The 13738-nt window shown below is 40.3% G+C and overlaps 1 protein-coding gene across 1 annotated transcript in view; it reads left to right on the top strand.

Annotated features, from left to right (window-relative positions):
• The first annotated feature begins 2630 nt into the window (after window positions 1-2630).
• Window positions 2631-13738, top strand: part of PDE1B (phosphodiesterase 1B) — a 236694-nt gene continuing 225586 nt past the window's right edge. Inside the window, exon 1 of the mRNA XM_063428329.1 lies at window positions 2631-2915. Coding sequence (XP_063284399.1) covers window positions 2858-2915 — 58 coding nt within the window. The 5' untranslated portion in view covers window positions 2631-2857. The remainder of the gene's footprint in view (window positions 2916-13738) is intronic.

Here is a 13738-nt window from a genome sequence, read left to right as displayed (position 1 = left end):
TTAAATGATAGTCCATCAGCACTGGGAGTCAATCAGCACTCAGAGGTTTCGTACCTCTGATGAACTAATTAGTTCAGCGCCTCCAAGCTCCAGGCCAGTTGGGTGATAATGGGATACTGAGATCCAAATGTGATGTTACATCCAATGCCATCACCCTTTTTAATGAGTGGTGTCTGACCAGGTTCTAAGGCTGGGGTCTGGCTGATTGTGATACAATAGAGAAGTGAATAGAGTGGTTGTCTGACCAAACAACTGGATTTACAGTTACTGGTGACACTTCTAGCCCAGACTGGAACACTAGATCAAGTGTATGACCTTTTCTGTGGGGGGAAGTGGTGACGATTTGTGTGAAGCCGAGTACACTCATCAAGCTGAGGAGATCCTGCCCAAGCAGGGATATGGTGTCATAAATCCAAGTGTTGAAGTCTCCCAATATGAGATTAAACCAGTCAACCAGAGATTAAACCAGTCAAAATGTGTGAAAGTTCCTGAAGAAATCTCTTCCCATCTCCTGGGGGTCTGTATGTTAACAGTATCCAGAATCCTCTATCTATTGAGAAGCTGGCAGCTACGCATTTAAAAGATTGGGGAATGTGGACTGATATTGGTCTGGGATTTAAGGATGATTTGGCACAGATCATAACTCCACCTCCCTTGCCATCCTGTCTCGGGCAGTGGAACACCATATAATTGCCTGGAATAGCTGCCTCTAGAATAGGCCCTGCATTTTCATCTAGCCATGATTCTGTAATACACGCTAATTCGCATGTTTCAACATGGTCGGCGATAATAGCGTTTTGCTCTTTATTGACCTGACAATGCAAAGGACGGATCTGATAGGACAGTCTTGGGTTACTGAGTTTTTGCTCTGTACTTTGGAAACAGTGTGTCTTCTAATGGGGATCACACCAAGAGCTTTGATAGTGCAGTTTTTGTGGCTTCTAGGTTGAATCACTTCAATTGGGCTTGCAGGTAGGCAAAGTGGTAGAGCAGCTGTTTTCTTGTCTGTATTATAAACCATATGTAAATTACTTGACAAACATCCCCATTTTATAATTATAAAGCACTGCAGAATATGTTGGCGCTATATATATAATAATAATAATAATAGTAAGTAACCTACTGCTGACTATATGGTAAGAGAGAGAAGAGTTTGCTGCCTTTGTTACATGATTATAAATGAACATCTTCTGTAAACATAGCAAATGACTAAACTGATGTAAATTATTTATATAACTTTTAAAATATATTAACATACAGACTATTTTAAAAATGGGCCTTCAGTTCCCTTACTAGTTACACTGGAATTCAGAACAAGCAATTAGGCTGCTATGGGACTTAGAAATATGAATTCTCCTAAAATACATTCACATAAAACCCAATATATTATGTTGATCTCTGTATGGAATGCCAGATGTATTTATTTGTTTTATTCTTATCTAACTGAAATAGTACAATCCTAATAATAATACTAATAATAATTATAGTGATTAAGTAATTCATATTTTTATTATTATTATTCTTAATCAATTATTTATTATTAATAATAACAATATGTATAATAATAATATGCATGATAAAAGGTATAATTTGAAAAGCCCCCCCCCCCCCCCCCCCACACACACACACATGCAGACAAGCGGGGGCGGGGATGAAGACACACACATAGACACACACAGATACACACATACAGGCACACATACATATAGACACACACATACACACACAGTCACAGACACACACATGCATACATACACACATACACATAAATACATACAGACATACAAACACACACACATACATACAGGAAGACATACAAACACACACACACATACATACAGAGACACATACATACAGACACACACACACACACATAGAGACACATACAGACACACACACATACACATAGACAGACACACACACATATACACACAGCGACACATACATAAATAGAGACACACACACACGTACACACTGTCGATAGGGCAACCGGGCCCCCTGGAGTGACGGGCTAGGTCGCAGCTGCGACCCCTGCAACTGCGGTAGTTCTGCCACTGGTTACAAAGCTGTAACTCTCCTGAAACTCAAAACCTCCAGGTGTATCAGAAATCCAAGAAATTAAAGTACAATAGCTATATCAACAACCGCAAAAATGCAAACGTGATAAAGTGCACCGGTGAAAAAAGTGCTGCCAAAAGATGTGTCTACGAGCAGGTGTCCAATTACACATATATTATTACTATTTTGGCCAAAGACATTTTATTTTTGCAATAACTATTTTGGCTTAAATAGACATGGTAGGAGGGACTGAGCATCTTACCCACATACCTTACAATCTATTCTTTAGTATATTATTATATATTATCTGCTAGTATATATTACTCTTAGTTCCAATCTCCTTTTCACACTATATGTATGTATGTATTCCTCTTCTACCATTCATCACTGGTGATCGTTTTCTCCCTGTTGCTATTTTCTTTTTCTTCCAATTTTATTCCTTCCATCATTTTATTAGACTACTATCCCCCACCCCCTCCCCGCATGACTCCCACTCGTTCTCTCATTGTTTCCCTTCTGTCTCACCCCCTGTCTCTCTCCTCTGACTCCCCTTCTCCCCTCCCCTACTCTCAGTGATGTGATTCCCTGGTACTCTCTGCAGCAGACGGATACAGTGACTGGTTGGGGAGCAGGGCTACTGATAAATAAAGCACAGCCACAAATAGCACGAGACTCGGGCTGGGGAGTGAAATCTCCCAGCCTCCAGGGACCAAGGTGGACACAGAGAGGCAGATACCCCAGCCGGGAGCATCACCCGGGATATTCAACAAGTAAAGAGCACAGAAGCCCCGCTGGGACCATGTCACATTCTGCTACACGGAGACTGCAACGTGGGACTCCCATCCAGCTCCCACCAGGTACTGGACCTGTTACTCACTGGGCTGGCTGTGCTATATTCTAATCTATATAATATATACTTTGTACTAATATATATACCATGGGCTGCTGTGAGTGTGTATCAATGCAGATAATGATATGGGGAACTTGGAACAATGCGTGTGTGTCTGTTTATTAGGGAACCCTATTGATGATTTATGAATGAACTGCAATGTCACAGATAAACTGCAGACATACAAAATGCACTAATATCTTCACATAGTGTGTGTGAATATAAAATACACCGACACACACAGACATTCCTGTACACATCAAATGCCTCGCTGTTTGGATGGATGGAAACAGAGGATAGAGGATACATGGCTGTTGATTTCAATTTATCATCTCTGAATTTTCTATAGGATTGCAAATACAGAGCCACTTGCACATGTGCCTGTGTGTATACATATATATCTATACTGGGATTTGGAATCAAGAGTTCTCCATTGGAATGCTAATTTATATCAAGGTTTAAGCTCATGAATATAACAGCAGGATCAGCTCCTGGTGCACTGATCATGATTTAAACATTAGTGTCAAACGCTGGGCTGTTTACAAACTTCCCACGCATTAGTGGAACATCAGTACTACCTTTATATCTTACACATGTTATTAATGTCAATATAAATACAACTTTTTTATGATTATTCAAATTACACATATAATTACATTTATATTATATATATATATATATATATATATATATATATATATATATATATATATATAAATCATATTTATATCATGACCATTAATTTTTTATTTTTATACCAGGTGATCCATTAAGGTTGAATATAAAACAACAAATATATGTACCTATAATGTGTTTGTGAGCATATTGAGCGTTGACTGGTTAATATGCTAGTTAATATGCTTTTTGCAAGCACAACTGTGTAAATTGTAACCTGCTATGCCTTGGTTGTTTGCTATTCTGCATAGAACCCCTGCAACACTAATCCCTTATTTGCTGTGTGAATACGTACAGCAGATGCAGCACTGCAGATAGCGATAATGTATGGCTCTGTTGTCTCACTAACCAAAAGAACTGACATCCCCATTTAAACATCTTGACTTGTGTTCTCCCGCTGCAAAGATACTGGAGAACATGCATTATTATTATTACTGTCTTTAGTTAGAAGGCACCACCATATTCTGTAGCGGTGTATAATAAGTAGACTAAACATACAAGTGAGGACAAAGTAGGATCAAAGAAAAGGAAGATGAGATGAGGCTCCCACTCAAATAGCTTGTAGAAACCAGCGCTGATCGTCCGCAGAAACATACAGAATATAATAATATTTTATAATTTGACTCCTAATAACCTAATATCATATCATCACATGTCATATCCGTCACAACTGTCTAAAACTAAAAATTCAGGGCTTCTAATTGATCAATATATACTAATAAATCCCAAAACAGCCACGTTCAATGGCAACTTGATTGTCTAGTGTGGCTAGCAAATAGCACACGGACACTTGTTTTGCACCTAATGTATCAATACAAAGCTTAAACCTATGGGCTACTTGAATCTTAACAGATAGGGTAAAATGCAATAATTGCTAGAAGTAGGGTACTCCATTTTTCCAGTATATTGTATTTAGTTCATTATACAGCATCGAGGATTGTGTTGGCATTTATTTTAAATAAATGATCCGAGAAATTACAAGTGAACTGAAATATCACCGACCAAATGCAGAGTACCGGCATATATATAATGCCATTGGTAATGATATGATGAAAGCCAATGGCCCCAAACAGCCAGTCGTAGCCAAAGGGTAGATCCCGAGCTTTTGTGCAACTACAAATCCCATAATTCTTCTCCATCCTTAAGGCAGCAAGGCATAACTGTAGTAGCATTCTAGTCAAGAATTTAACTTTTTGCTGTTCTGGTTGTACGTCAAATCATATAATGTACACACTCACACACGTTTTATTTACATAAAGAATTGTTTGTTATGCTCTTGTGTGCCATGAATTACGGAACCCCCTTAACTCCAATTGAACAAACTGATGCTGTGTTTGATATGTTGTATTGATTTGTAAAGATCTGTATGTATCCTCCGTAGACTCGTGTTTGTAGCCATGTCGTGGCTCATTAATTGTTAAACTAAAGCTTCTCTTGAATTGTGTTGGAACTAGACTCAAAAGGAAATATAATAATCTGAATATACTTTGCTGGTTTGAATGTATTTCAAAGCCTTGACTTTCACAAATTGGTCACACTTATTTTATTTATTGACAAAAAGATCCATGTTTTTACAATGAAATATTTTTCGGAGAAGTTATGCAGTGTGACCAACAGGACACCTCTTGGAGGTTTTGGTGGTTACGGTTAACCCTTTCGGTGTATAATGGAATACAATAGGCATTTCTATAGGAGAAAATCAGGTTAGCACCATTCTTCCTACAATGTACTATTTTGAGAACTTCTATAATCATATACGAGCAGGACGCAGTTTGTTTGGAAGTAATGGTAGACAAGCAATGGATATTTTAATAGGAAAATTTAAGGTTTAAACTTTGTAGCTTACGACTATCAGTGTAATTCACAAAATGGAGAACTGTGGAGAATTGCCAATTTAATTTCAGATTTTAGGCCGAAATAACTGTGCTGGTACTAAAGGGATTTGGATATTTTCCCACTTTGTCTATTTTTGCTTAAAATTTATAATTCCCTTGGCAGTTCTCCACAACTTTTATTTTGTTGAATACACCTGCAGATCTATTCATTAGTTTAAACTGGGAAGGTTAGGGATTTAATATTTTTTTTTAAAACCACCCACAAGCATTGAATACAATATTTGTTAACTCCCTGCTATTTAATAATGCGTGGCAATTGCGCACCTTGAAAACACTAATGCTGACGTAGATATTAACATTTAGAGTGAAATGGAACTTGTGTCAATTCAGTTGCTTCAAAAGGATTAGAGGCGATTTCGTACAGTCACTCATTCTAAACCTCAGTGCTTAACACTGTGCAAATACTTGGATGGATTATGAGGAAGTAGAATGTCCTCATCATGAAATTGCAAGCTGGGGAGTGGGCTTTGGCAGCCAGGCAATATTCTGTTATTCATCAAACCATTCTCAAATGCGTAACTGAACAGGAGGAAGAGCACTCAAAGCCTCATAACACCATAATCACTTCAATGATTTTTAGTGGTTATGCTGATTGGAGTGATGCTCCATTGGTTACATGAATTTATTATAAGGGCTCAGTTTAATGTAACTGATTAACCCATTATAGAATTATTTTTTATTTAATTTCATATGGAGTGATATGTCACAAAGGGGGCTTATTCGGTCCTCAAATTACCTTTAACAACTTCTTTAAAACAAATTAAGCATATGGCATTATATCATGACATCCTGGAATACTATATGATGGCTAAATATATATATTATTATTATTATTATTTTATTATTTATATAGCGCCATCAGATTCCGTAGCGCTGTGCAATGAATGGACTAACAGGCATGTAATTGTAACCAGACAACTGGACATACAGAAACAGAGGGGTGGAGGGCCCTGCTCCATGAGCTTACATTCTAGAGGGAGAGGGGTATAGTGACACAAAGGGTACAATTAAGGGTACGAAGTAGGTTGTTAGAAAAGTATTAATTGAGGGCTTAGTGGGTAATTTTTGACAGTTGCAGGAGAGGAGTCATGGAGGGTGAGGGATGAAAACCTGTTAACCTTTTAATTGATATGCTTTCTTGAAGAAGTGAGTTTTCAATGATTTTTTGAATGAGTGGAGACTGGGTGAAATTCTTGCGGAGAAGGGAAGGGAGTTCCACAGAAGAGGTGCAGCCCTGGAAAAGTCTTGGAGGCAAGCGTTAGAGGTGGGAGTACAGACAGAGGATATACGTAGGTCTTTGGCAGAGCGCAGGGGCCTCGACGGGACATTCTTGTGCATTAGGGAAGATAGGTAGGTTGGAGCAGCATTATATAGGGACTTGTAAGCAAGCACCAGAATTTTAAATTGAGCTCTATATCTAACTGGAAGCCAATGCAGGGACTGACAAGGCGGGGAGGCGTGAGAGGTGCGGGTGGACAGGAAAATGAGCCTCGCCGCCGCATTCATTATCGATTGCAGCGGTGCAATATGGGAACACGTAAGACCACTGAGAAGAGTATTGCAGTAGTCCAGACGAGAGAGAACAAGAGGATGGACCAGCACCTTAGCCGCATCCGGGGTTAAATAGGGGCGGATGCGCGCTATGTTTTTGAGATGGATGTGACAGGATTTGACGATTGATTGGACATGAGGGGTGAAGGAGAGGTTGGAGTCAAAAGAACACCCATGCAGTGAGCCTGCGAGGTAGAGGTGATGGTAGCACCGTTGACTTGGAGGGAGACAGACATGGGAGTAGTAACACTTGAGGGAGGAAAGAAGTTCTGTTTTGGAAAGGTTGAGTTTAAGGAAGTGAGCAGCCATCCATTTGGAAATCGAAGAGAGGCAGTTAGAGCCATGAGTCAAGATGGGCGGAGAGAGATCAGGAGAGCACAGGTAGATTTGCATGTCGTCCACATAGAAATGATAACGGAAGCCAAACGAGCTGATGAGTTTACCAAGGGAGGCAGTGTAGATAGAGAACAGTAGGGGACGCCGACAGAACCTTGTGGGACGCCAACAGAGAGGGGTTGGGGAGAAGAGTCAGAGAAAGAAACACTGAAAGAGCGCTGGGAGAGGTAGGAGGAGCACCAGGAGAGAGCAGTATCCCGTAGACCAAAATTATGGAGAATGCGAAGAAGATGTTGATGATCAACAGTGTCAAAGGCAGCAGAAAGATCAAGGAGAATTAGGATAGAGTAATGGCTGCGAGATTTAGCAGCAATTAAATTGTTGGATGCTTTGGTCACAGACATTTTGACAGAATGACCAGCGCGGAATCCAGACTGAAGGGGGTCAAGCAGAGAGTTGGTTTCGAGAAAGTCAGTCAGTCTGGTGTACACAACTCTCTCAAGGATCTTGGAGACAAATGGCAGTAGCGAGATAGGGCGGTAGTTGGGGTCAAGGCTGGGCTTTTTCAGAATTGGGGTTACAGTTGCATGTTTGAAGGGTGAGGGAAATGTGCCAGAGGAAAGGGAGAGATTGAAAATTTTAGTGAGGGGAAGAGCAAGAGAGGGAGACATAGTGAGGATGAGATGTGAAGGAATAGGATCGAGGGAACAGGTGGTGGGGCGGGAGGACCGGAGCAGAGCAGAAACCTCTTCTGCTGTAGCAGGTGCGAATGAGTATAGAGTGGTGGAGGGAGTGGGGTTAGGTGATGTAATGGTAGGGGAAGGAGAGAAATTAGCGATCTCTTCTCTGATTGTAGAGATCTTCTCAGTGAAGTGAGATGCAATGTTTGTGGCAGGCAAGGTGGTAGAAGGAGGGGGATTAAAAGGGTGAAGAAGAGCATCAAAAGTGTGAAATAGGTGTTTGGGTTGATGGGACAGTGTATTTATGAGGGTATTAAAGTAATTTACTTTTGCAGCGGAGAGAGACAGGCTGTAGGAGCACAGCATAAATTTATAGTGGAGGAAGTCAGATGCAAAGTGAGACTTTCTCCAGCAGTGTTCAGCAGTTCTAGAACATTTTTGGAGGTAACGGGTCAGCTTGGTGTGCCAGGGTTGTAATTAGGGGTGCTTGCTGCATTTAATTGTAGGAGGTGCCATGATGTTGAGTTGAGAGGAGATAGTTGAGTTGTAGAGTGAGGTAGCCGAGTTAGGGCAAGTTAGATTTGAGATGGGTAAAAGGAGAGTATTGAGTTTGGTGGAGTTAAGGTTTCTGCGAGATTGGAGAGTTGAGGGTCGTGACATTTTGGTATGGGGTATGCTGATGTCAAATGTTAGTAGATGTTGGTCAGACAAAGGAAATGGAACAGTGGAGAGATTAGAGGTGGTACAGAGATTGGTGAAGATGAGGTCAAGAGTGTTTCTTGCTGTATGAGTTGCTGAAGTCGACAACTGTGTGAGGCCAAACTAGGAGGTTACAGAGAGCAGACGGGAGGCATCAGGGCAGTTGAGGTTGTTGATTGGGATGTTAAAGTCCCCAAGTATGAGGGAGGGAGTGCTAGAGGATAGAAAGTGGGGTAGCCAGGAAGAAAAGTGTTCAATGAATAGCCTAGGACATGGGTCCTCAAACTTGGGCCCCCCAGATGTTGCTGAACTACAACTCCCATGATTCTCTGGCTATCTATGTAATTCAAAGAATCATGGGAGTTGAAGTTTAGCAACATCTGGGGGGCCGGAGTTTGAGGACCCATGGCCTAGGATGACCGGGGGGGTGATAGATGATGGCAATTTTTAAAGGAGTGGGCCTAAAAAGGCGGACAGCGTGAACTTCAAAGGAAGTAAAGGAAAGGGCAGGGGCAGGGAGAATAGGTTGAAATGTACATTGAGGGGAGAGAAGGATGCCTACACTGCCTCCTTTACCGTCGAGTCTGGGAGTGTGGGAGAATTGTAGTCCACCGAAACATAAAGAAGCGGTAGTAGCGGTATCAGAGGGGGGGCAGCCAGGTTTCAGTGAGTGCCAATAATGTGAATGAGTTAGAGATGGCAAGGTCGTGTATAGTTGTTGATTTAATAATACTACAGATTGAACGGGCGTTCCAGAGTGCACACTGAATGTTGGTAAAGGAGGATAAACTGCAGCGTATGTGGATGAGGTTTGTGTGGTTTCTGGTTGTCATAGGGTGAGCAGACAAGGTGAAGGGCCCTGGGTTGGGTGAGACATCACCAGCTGCTAGAAGTAGGATGAGAGATAGTGACAGTAGGTGTGAATGGGTTTTATATGAGCGGGGTCTAGGATGAGATTGAGTTAGATCAGGAGAGAGAGAATAGAGAAATGAGTGCAGGGCTTGAGATGAGAGAAGGGTGGAGTTAAGCAGAGAGGTAGTAATGTTAATGTAATTGTGTTCTTGAGGGAAGTGGGTGTAAGGAGATATTTTTATGCTGAGGGAGATGAGAGAAAAGGAGAAGAGGAGATGATAGAGCATTGCTCCTATGAGTAGGCACTTTGAGGAGAACAAAGTCAGCAGAAGTAAGGAGAGTGATGCCTGAGTGTTAGGGGTTGTTAAACAAAAATCTGCACACCAGTCAAGCCGTAAGACTTGCTTTTCCCACAGAAATCACAAATTTGCAGTGATGTTACTACCACAAGCACTACCAAGCCTCAATAGCAAACCAGTAACTAACCCCATGCTGATAATTTGCATTAACAGTGAAACAGCTGTTCATAAGTGGTTTCAAAGCTGTTGTATACAGCAAACAAAAACTCAGAGGAATCCATGTTACATAGTTACATAGTTACATAGTTACATAGCTGAAAAGAGACTTGCGTCCATCAAGTTCAGCCTTCCTCACAAATGTTTTTTGCTGTTGATCCAAAAGAACCCAGTTTGAACCACTTCCAATTTTGCAACAAGCTAGGAAAAAAACCCAGAATGGCAGTCAGATTTATCCTTGGATCAAGCAGTTATTACCCTACATTGAAAGATTATATCCTTGAATATTCTGTTTTTGCAAGTATGCATCTAGTAGCTGTTTGAACATCTGTATGGACTCTGATAAAACCACTTCTTCAGGCAGAGAATTCCACATCCTGATTGTTCTTACAGTAAAATGGAATGAGGCAAAAATGTGATTCTTTGTTGAACTAATTTGTATATGCCCACCCAGAATCCTTTGCGGTAGTAACATCACTGCAGATTTGTGATTTCTGTGGGAAAAGCAAGTCTTATGGCTTGACTGGTGTGCAGATTTTTGTTAAACATTGTATTAACTATCCACAGACTTCAGGTGGAAGGGGTTTTCAATCACAATGTTTTCCCCACCATAGCCTTTTTGTTTGTCTCTTCCCTATATGATTTTGTTCAGTATATATATATATATATATATATATATATATATATATATATATATATATAAACAAATTATGTCCCTGCACTCAAGCTGTAACTTAGTAAATGACAAAGCTCAGACACCCCCCTTCTAAATTTCACTTCCTGTTAAAAGCCAACACGCTCTGTGCCTAACAGACACACACCTTCACTGATGCATACACTGACATACACTCACTGACAGATACACAGTCATTGTCACACACACTGTTTAACCAACACACACTTTCACTGAAACATACACACTCACTGACAGAGAGACACACACACTCACATTCACCGACAGACACACTGACACACACATTCACTGACAGATGCACATACACACTCACTGACAGACGCACACTGACAAACACACATACACACTCACTGAGAGACACATATACACTCAGTGTGAGAGACACACATTCGCTAACAGACATACACATTCACTAACAGACACACACACTCTCACTAACAGACACACACACGCTCACTAACAGACATACTAACACTCACCAACGGACACACACTAACACACACACTCTCACTGACACACTCACTCTCACTAACAAACACACACACACACACACACACTCTCACTGTCACACACACACACACACTCTCACTATCAGACACACACTAACACTCTCACTAAGAGGCACACTAACAAACACATACACTGACACACTCACAACTTTTTTTTTTATTATTTGCTTACATTTTGATGGCTTCTTCCCTTGGGTCCAGTGGGGCTGCTGTTTGCTGGGCTGGCAGACACATGGGCAGGCAGGCTCATAGTGGAGGTGACAAGGGATCAGTGATCCTCCTGTTCACCTACCTCGCGCACCTCTTAGTGATGCCGAAGCCGGAATGATGTCATATTCTGGCTCCGGCATCACTGCTCCGCGCCTGAGGGAGCTGAGCAGGAAAGAGCTCAGAGTGCTCCCTCGCCACCCACCTCCCACATCAGCCCATGCCAGCCCCATGGACTGCTGGTGTCCATGAGTTTAACACTCATTCATCTGTGTCAGGGACAGATATATATGTCTCAGTATCAGCTGTGTAGTTACCACGAGGCTGGCAAGGCATTTGCCAGGGCATTTGGATTGGTGGCTTTTTTTGCCGCCCCTCTGAAAGTGCCGCCCAAGGCATTAGTGGTATATTGGGAGAAGAGCTGAGGAGAAAGATTCGTACTGTCTCCACAACTCTTCTTGCAATATGTCAGTATTAGAAACGGAGTTGAATTGAGGAACCAGGTGCAAATAACAGCATCTGCCTAGTAATCTGGGGAAGGCTAGGACATATATGTCCCAGTGCAGCTTTAAGATTAACGAAACCCTAGTTAGCCCTAAACCTAATTCAGAAATAAATTATATATTATTCTGGACACTGAGCGAGAACCTAGACCTGCTTGAACAACAGCAGACCCAATGAGATGATCATATATATATATATATATATATATAATGATCACGGATAGCTCTCACTGGAGTTTTCAACCAAATTTAAATATTTATTGTGAATATAGTCACATTACATCAACATTTTGGTCTATAAAAGACTTTCATCAGAAGAATTTATATATATTTATTTACTTAATATTATTTTATTTTATTATTGTTACATTACATATTATTGAATGATTTTGGGGGGGAAATAATTCCATTATGTATCTATATACAATAGTTGCCTGAATTTGACATTTCTAAAAAAAATACTCTAGATGTACAAATAAATCTGGGCACATGATAACATCAAAGTGCAGAGTTTAATACAAAGTCCAAGTTACAGTGAGAGTGGTTTGACCGCACTATATGGCCTTTGTCAAGTGATCTAAATGTTCAAGCCATAAACAAACATTAATAATAAATATATCTATTTTTTTTTAAGTTAGAATAGTTCTTTTTTATGTTTGTATTTAGGGCCCCCTTTATTAAAAAAAAGGATTATGGAGCCACAAAGCACATGAGAAGCAATCACAGTGATCTACCAATCCAACTCTGTATGGGAAGCATTAGCCACATTTGGCACCGTCACTATGTGCAGGATGACTTCAGCCATGTGGACCTTCCAAAATTGAAGGTTCGGAGAAGGAGTAAACTCTAGTGACTGATAGACAGGTGTATTTTAGGCCAGCTGTAAACATTTCCATTTCTTGTAAACATTCTATTTCAATGTTTGTCTGAGAAATGGGATACCACTTATGCACCAAAACCACTACATTGAGATGTAACGGTTTCGGTGCTTTAAATGTCCGTTAAATCACAAAATACTAGATATTAAATACAAAAGTGCAATTTCAGAGCACGAGACTAGTTACCTTGCAGGAAACCATTTCAGTTATTTCAGTTAGATCTTTTTATTAGAAATTGCAGTGCTCTCAGAGCAGAATACCAATGTGGGCTTTATTAAATGCCTTCATCCTATATGGAATAGGTATGAGTGTTTTGATGGTGTAGCCTAGCAACCTGTCTGGTGTCACATTGTTTACCATGATTTAGGGACATGTATATACTGCTCTCCATCTATTCCTATTTAGCATGTGCACTGCATACTGTACATGTAGTTCCCTGAAATCCAGCAATCAGTCTTTCTTTGTGACTGTGCTGCCTTGCACTGTGTTTTATAGTCTGCAGATATTTTTATGTGTCAGGTAGCAAAGGGTTTAACATTCATTTTATTTTTATTTTTTTTATTTTTTCAGGTTTATAAAAACATGTAATTCTATAGTAAAAATACTAAAACATAAATCGAACAGTAACATCACTGATGTGGTTTAATTCAACATTTAAAAAAATATTTTATATAATATTTGCTTGTAAACAAAATCCTCAACACATATGAATTGTACAGCGCTACGGAAACTGATGGAACATTCATTTTATAATTGATTTGTATACCTTTAAAAATTAGGTACAGGGGCTAAAAAAA

The sequence above is a fragment of the Pelobates fuscus genome, chromosome 1 (assembly GCF_036172605.1).
Source record: "Pelobates fuscus isolate aPelFus1 chromosome 1, aPelFus1.pri, whole genome shotgun sequence".
NCBI lineage: Eukaryota > Metazoa > Chordata > Amphibia > Anura > Pelobatidae > Pelobates > Pelobates fuscus.
Note: the sequence above shows the minus strand (reverse complement) of the source record. Positions and strands in the feature narration are given on the sequence as shown.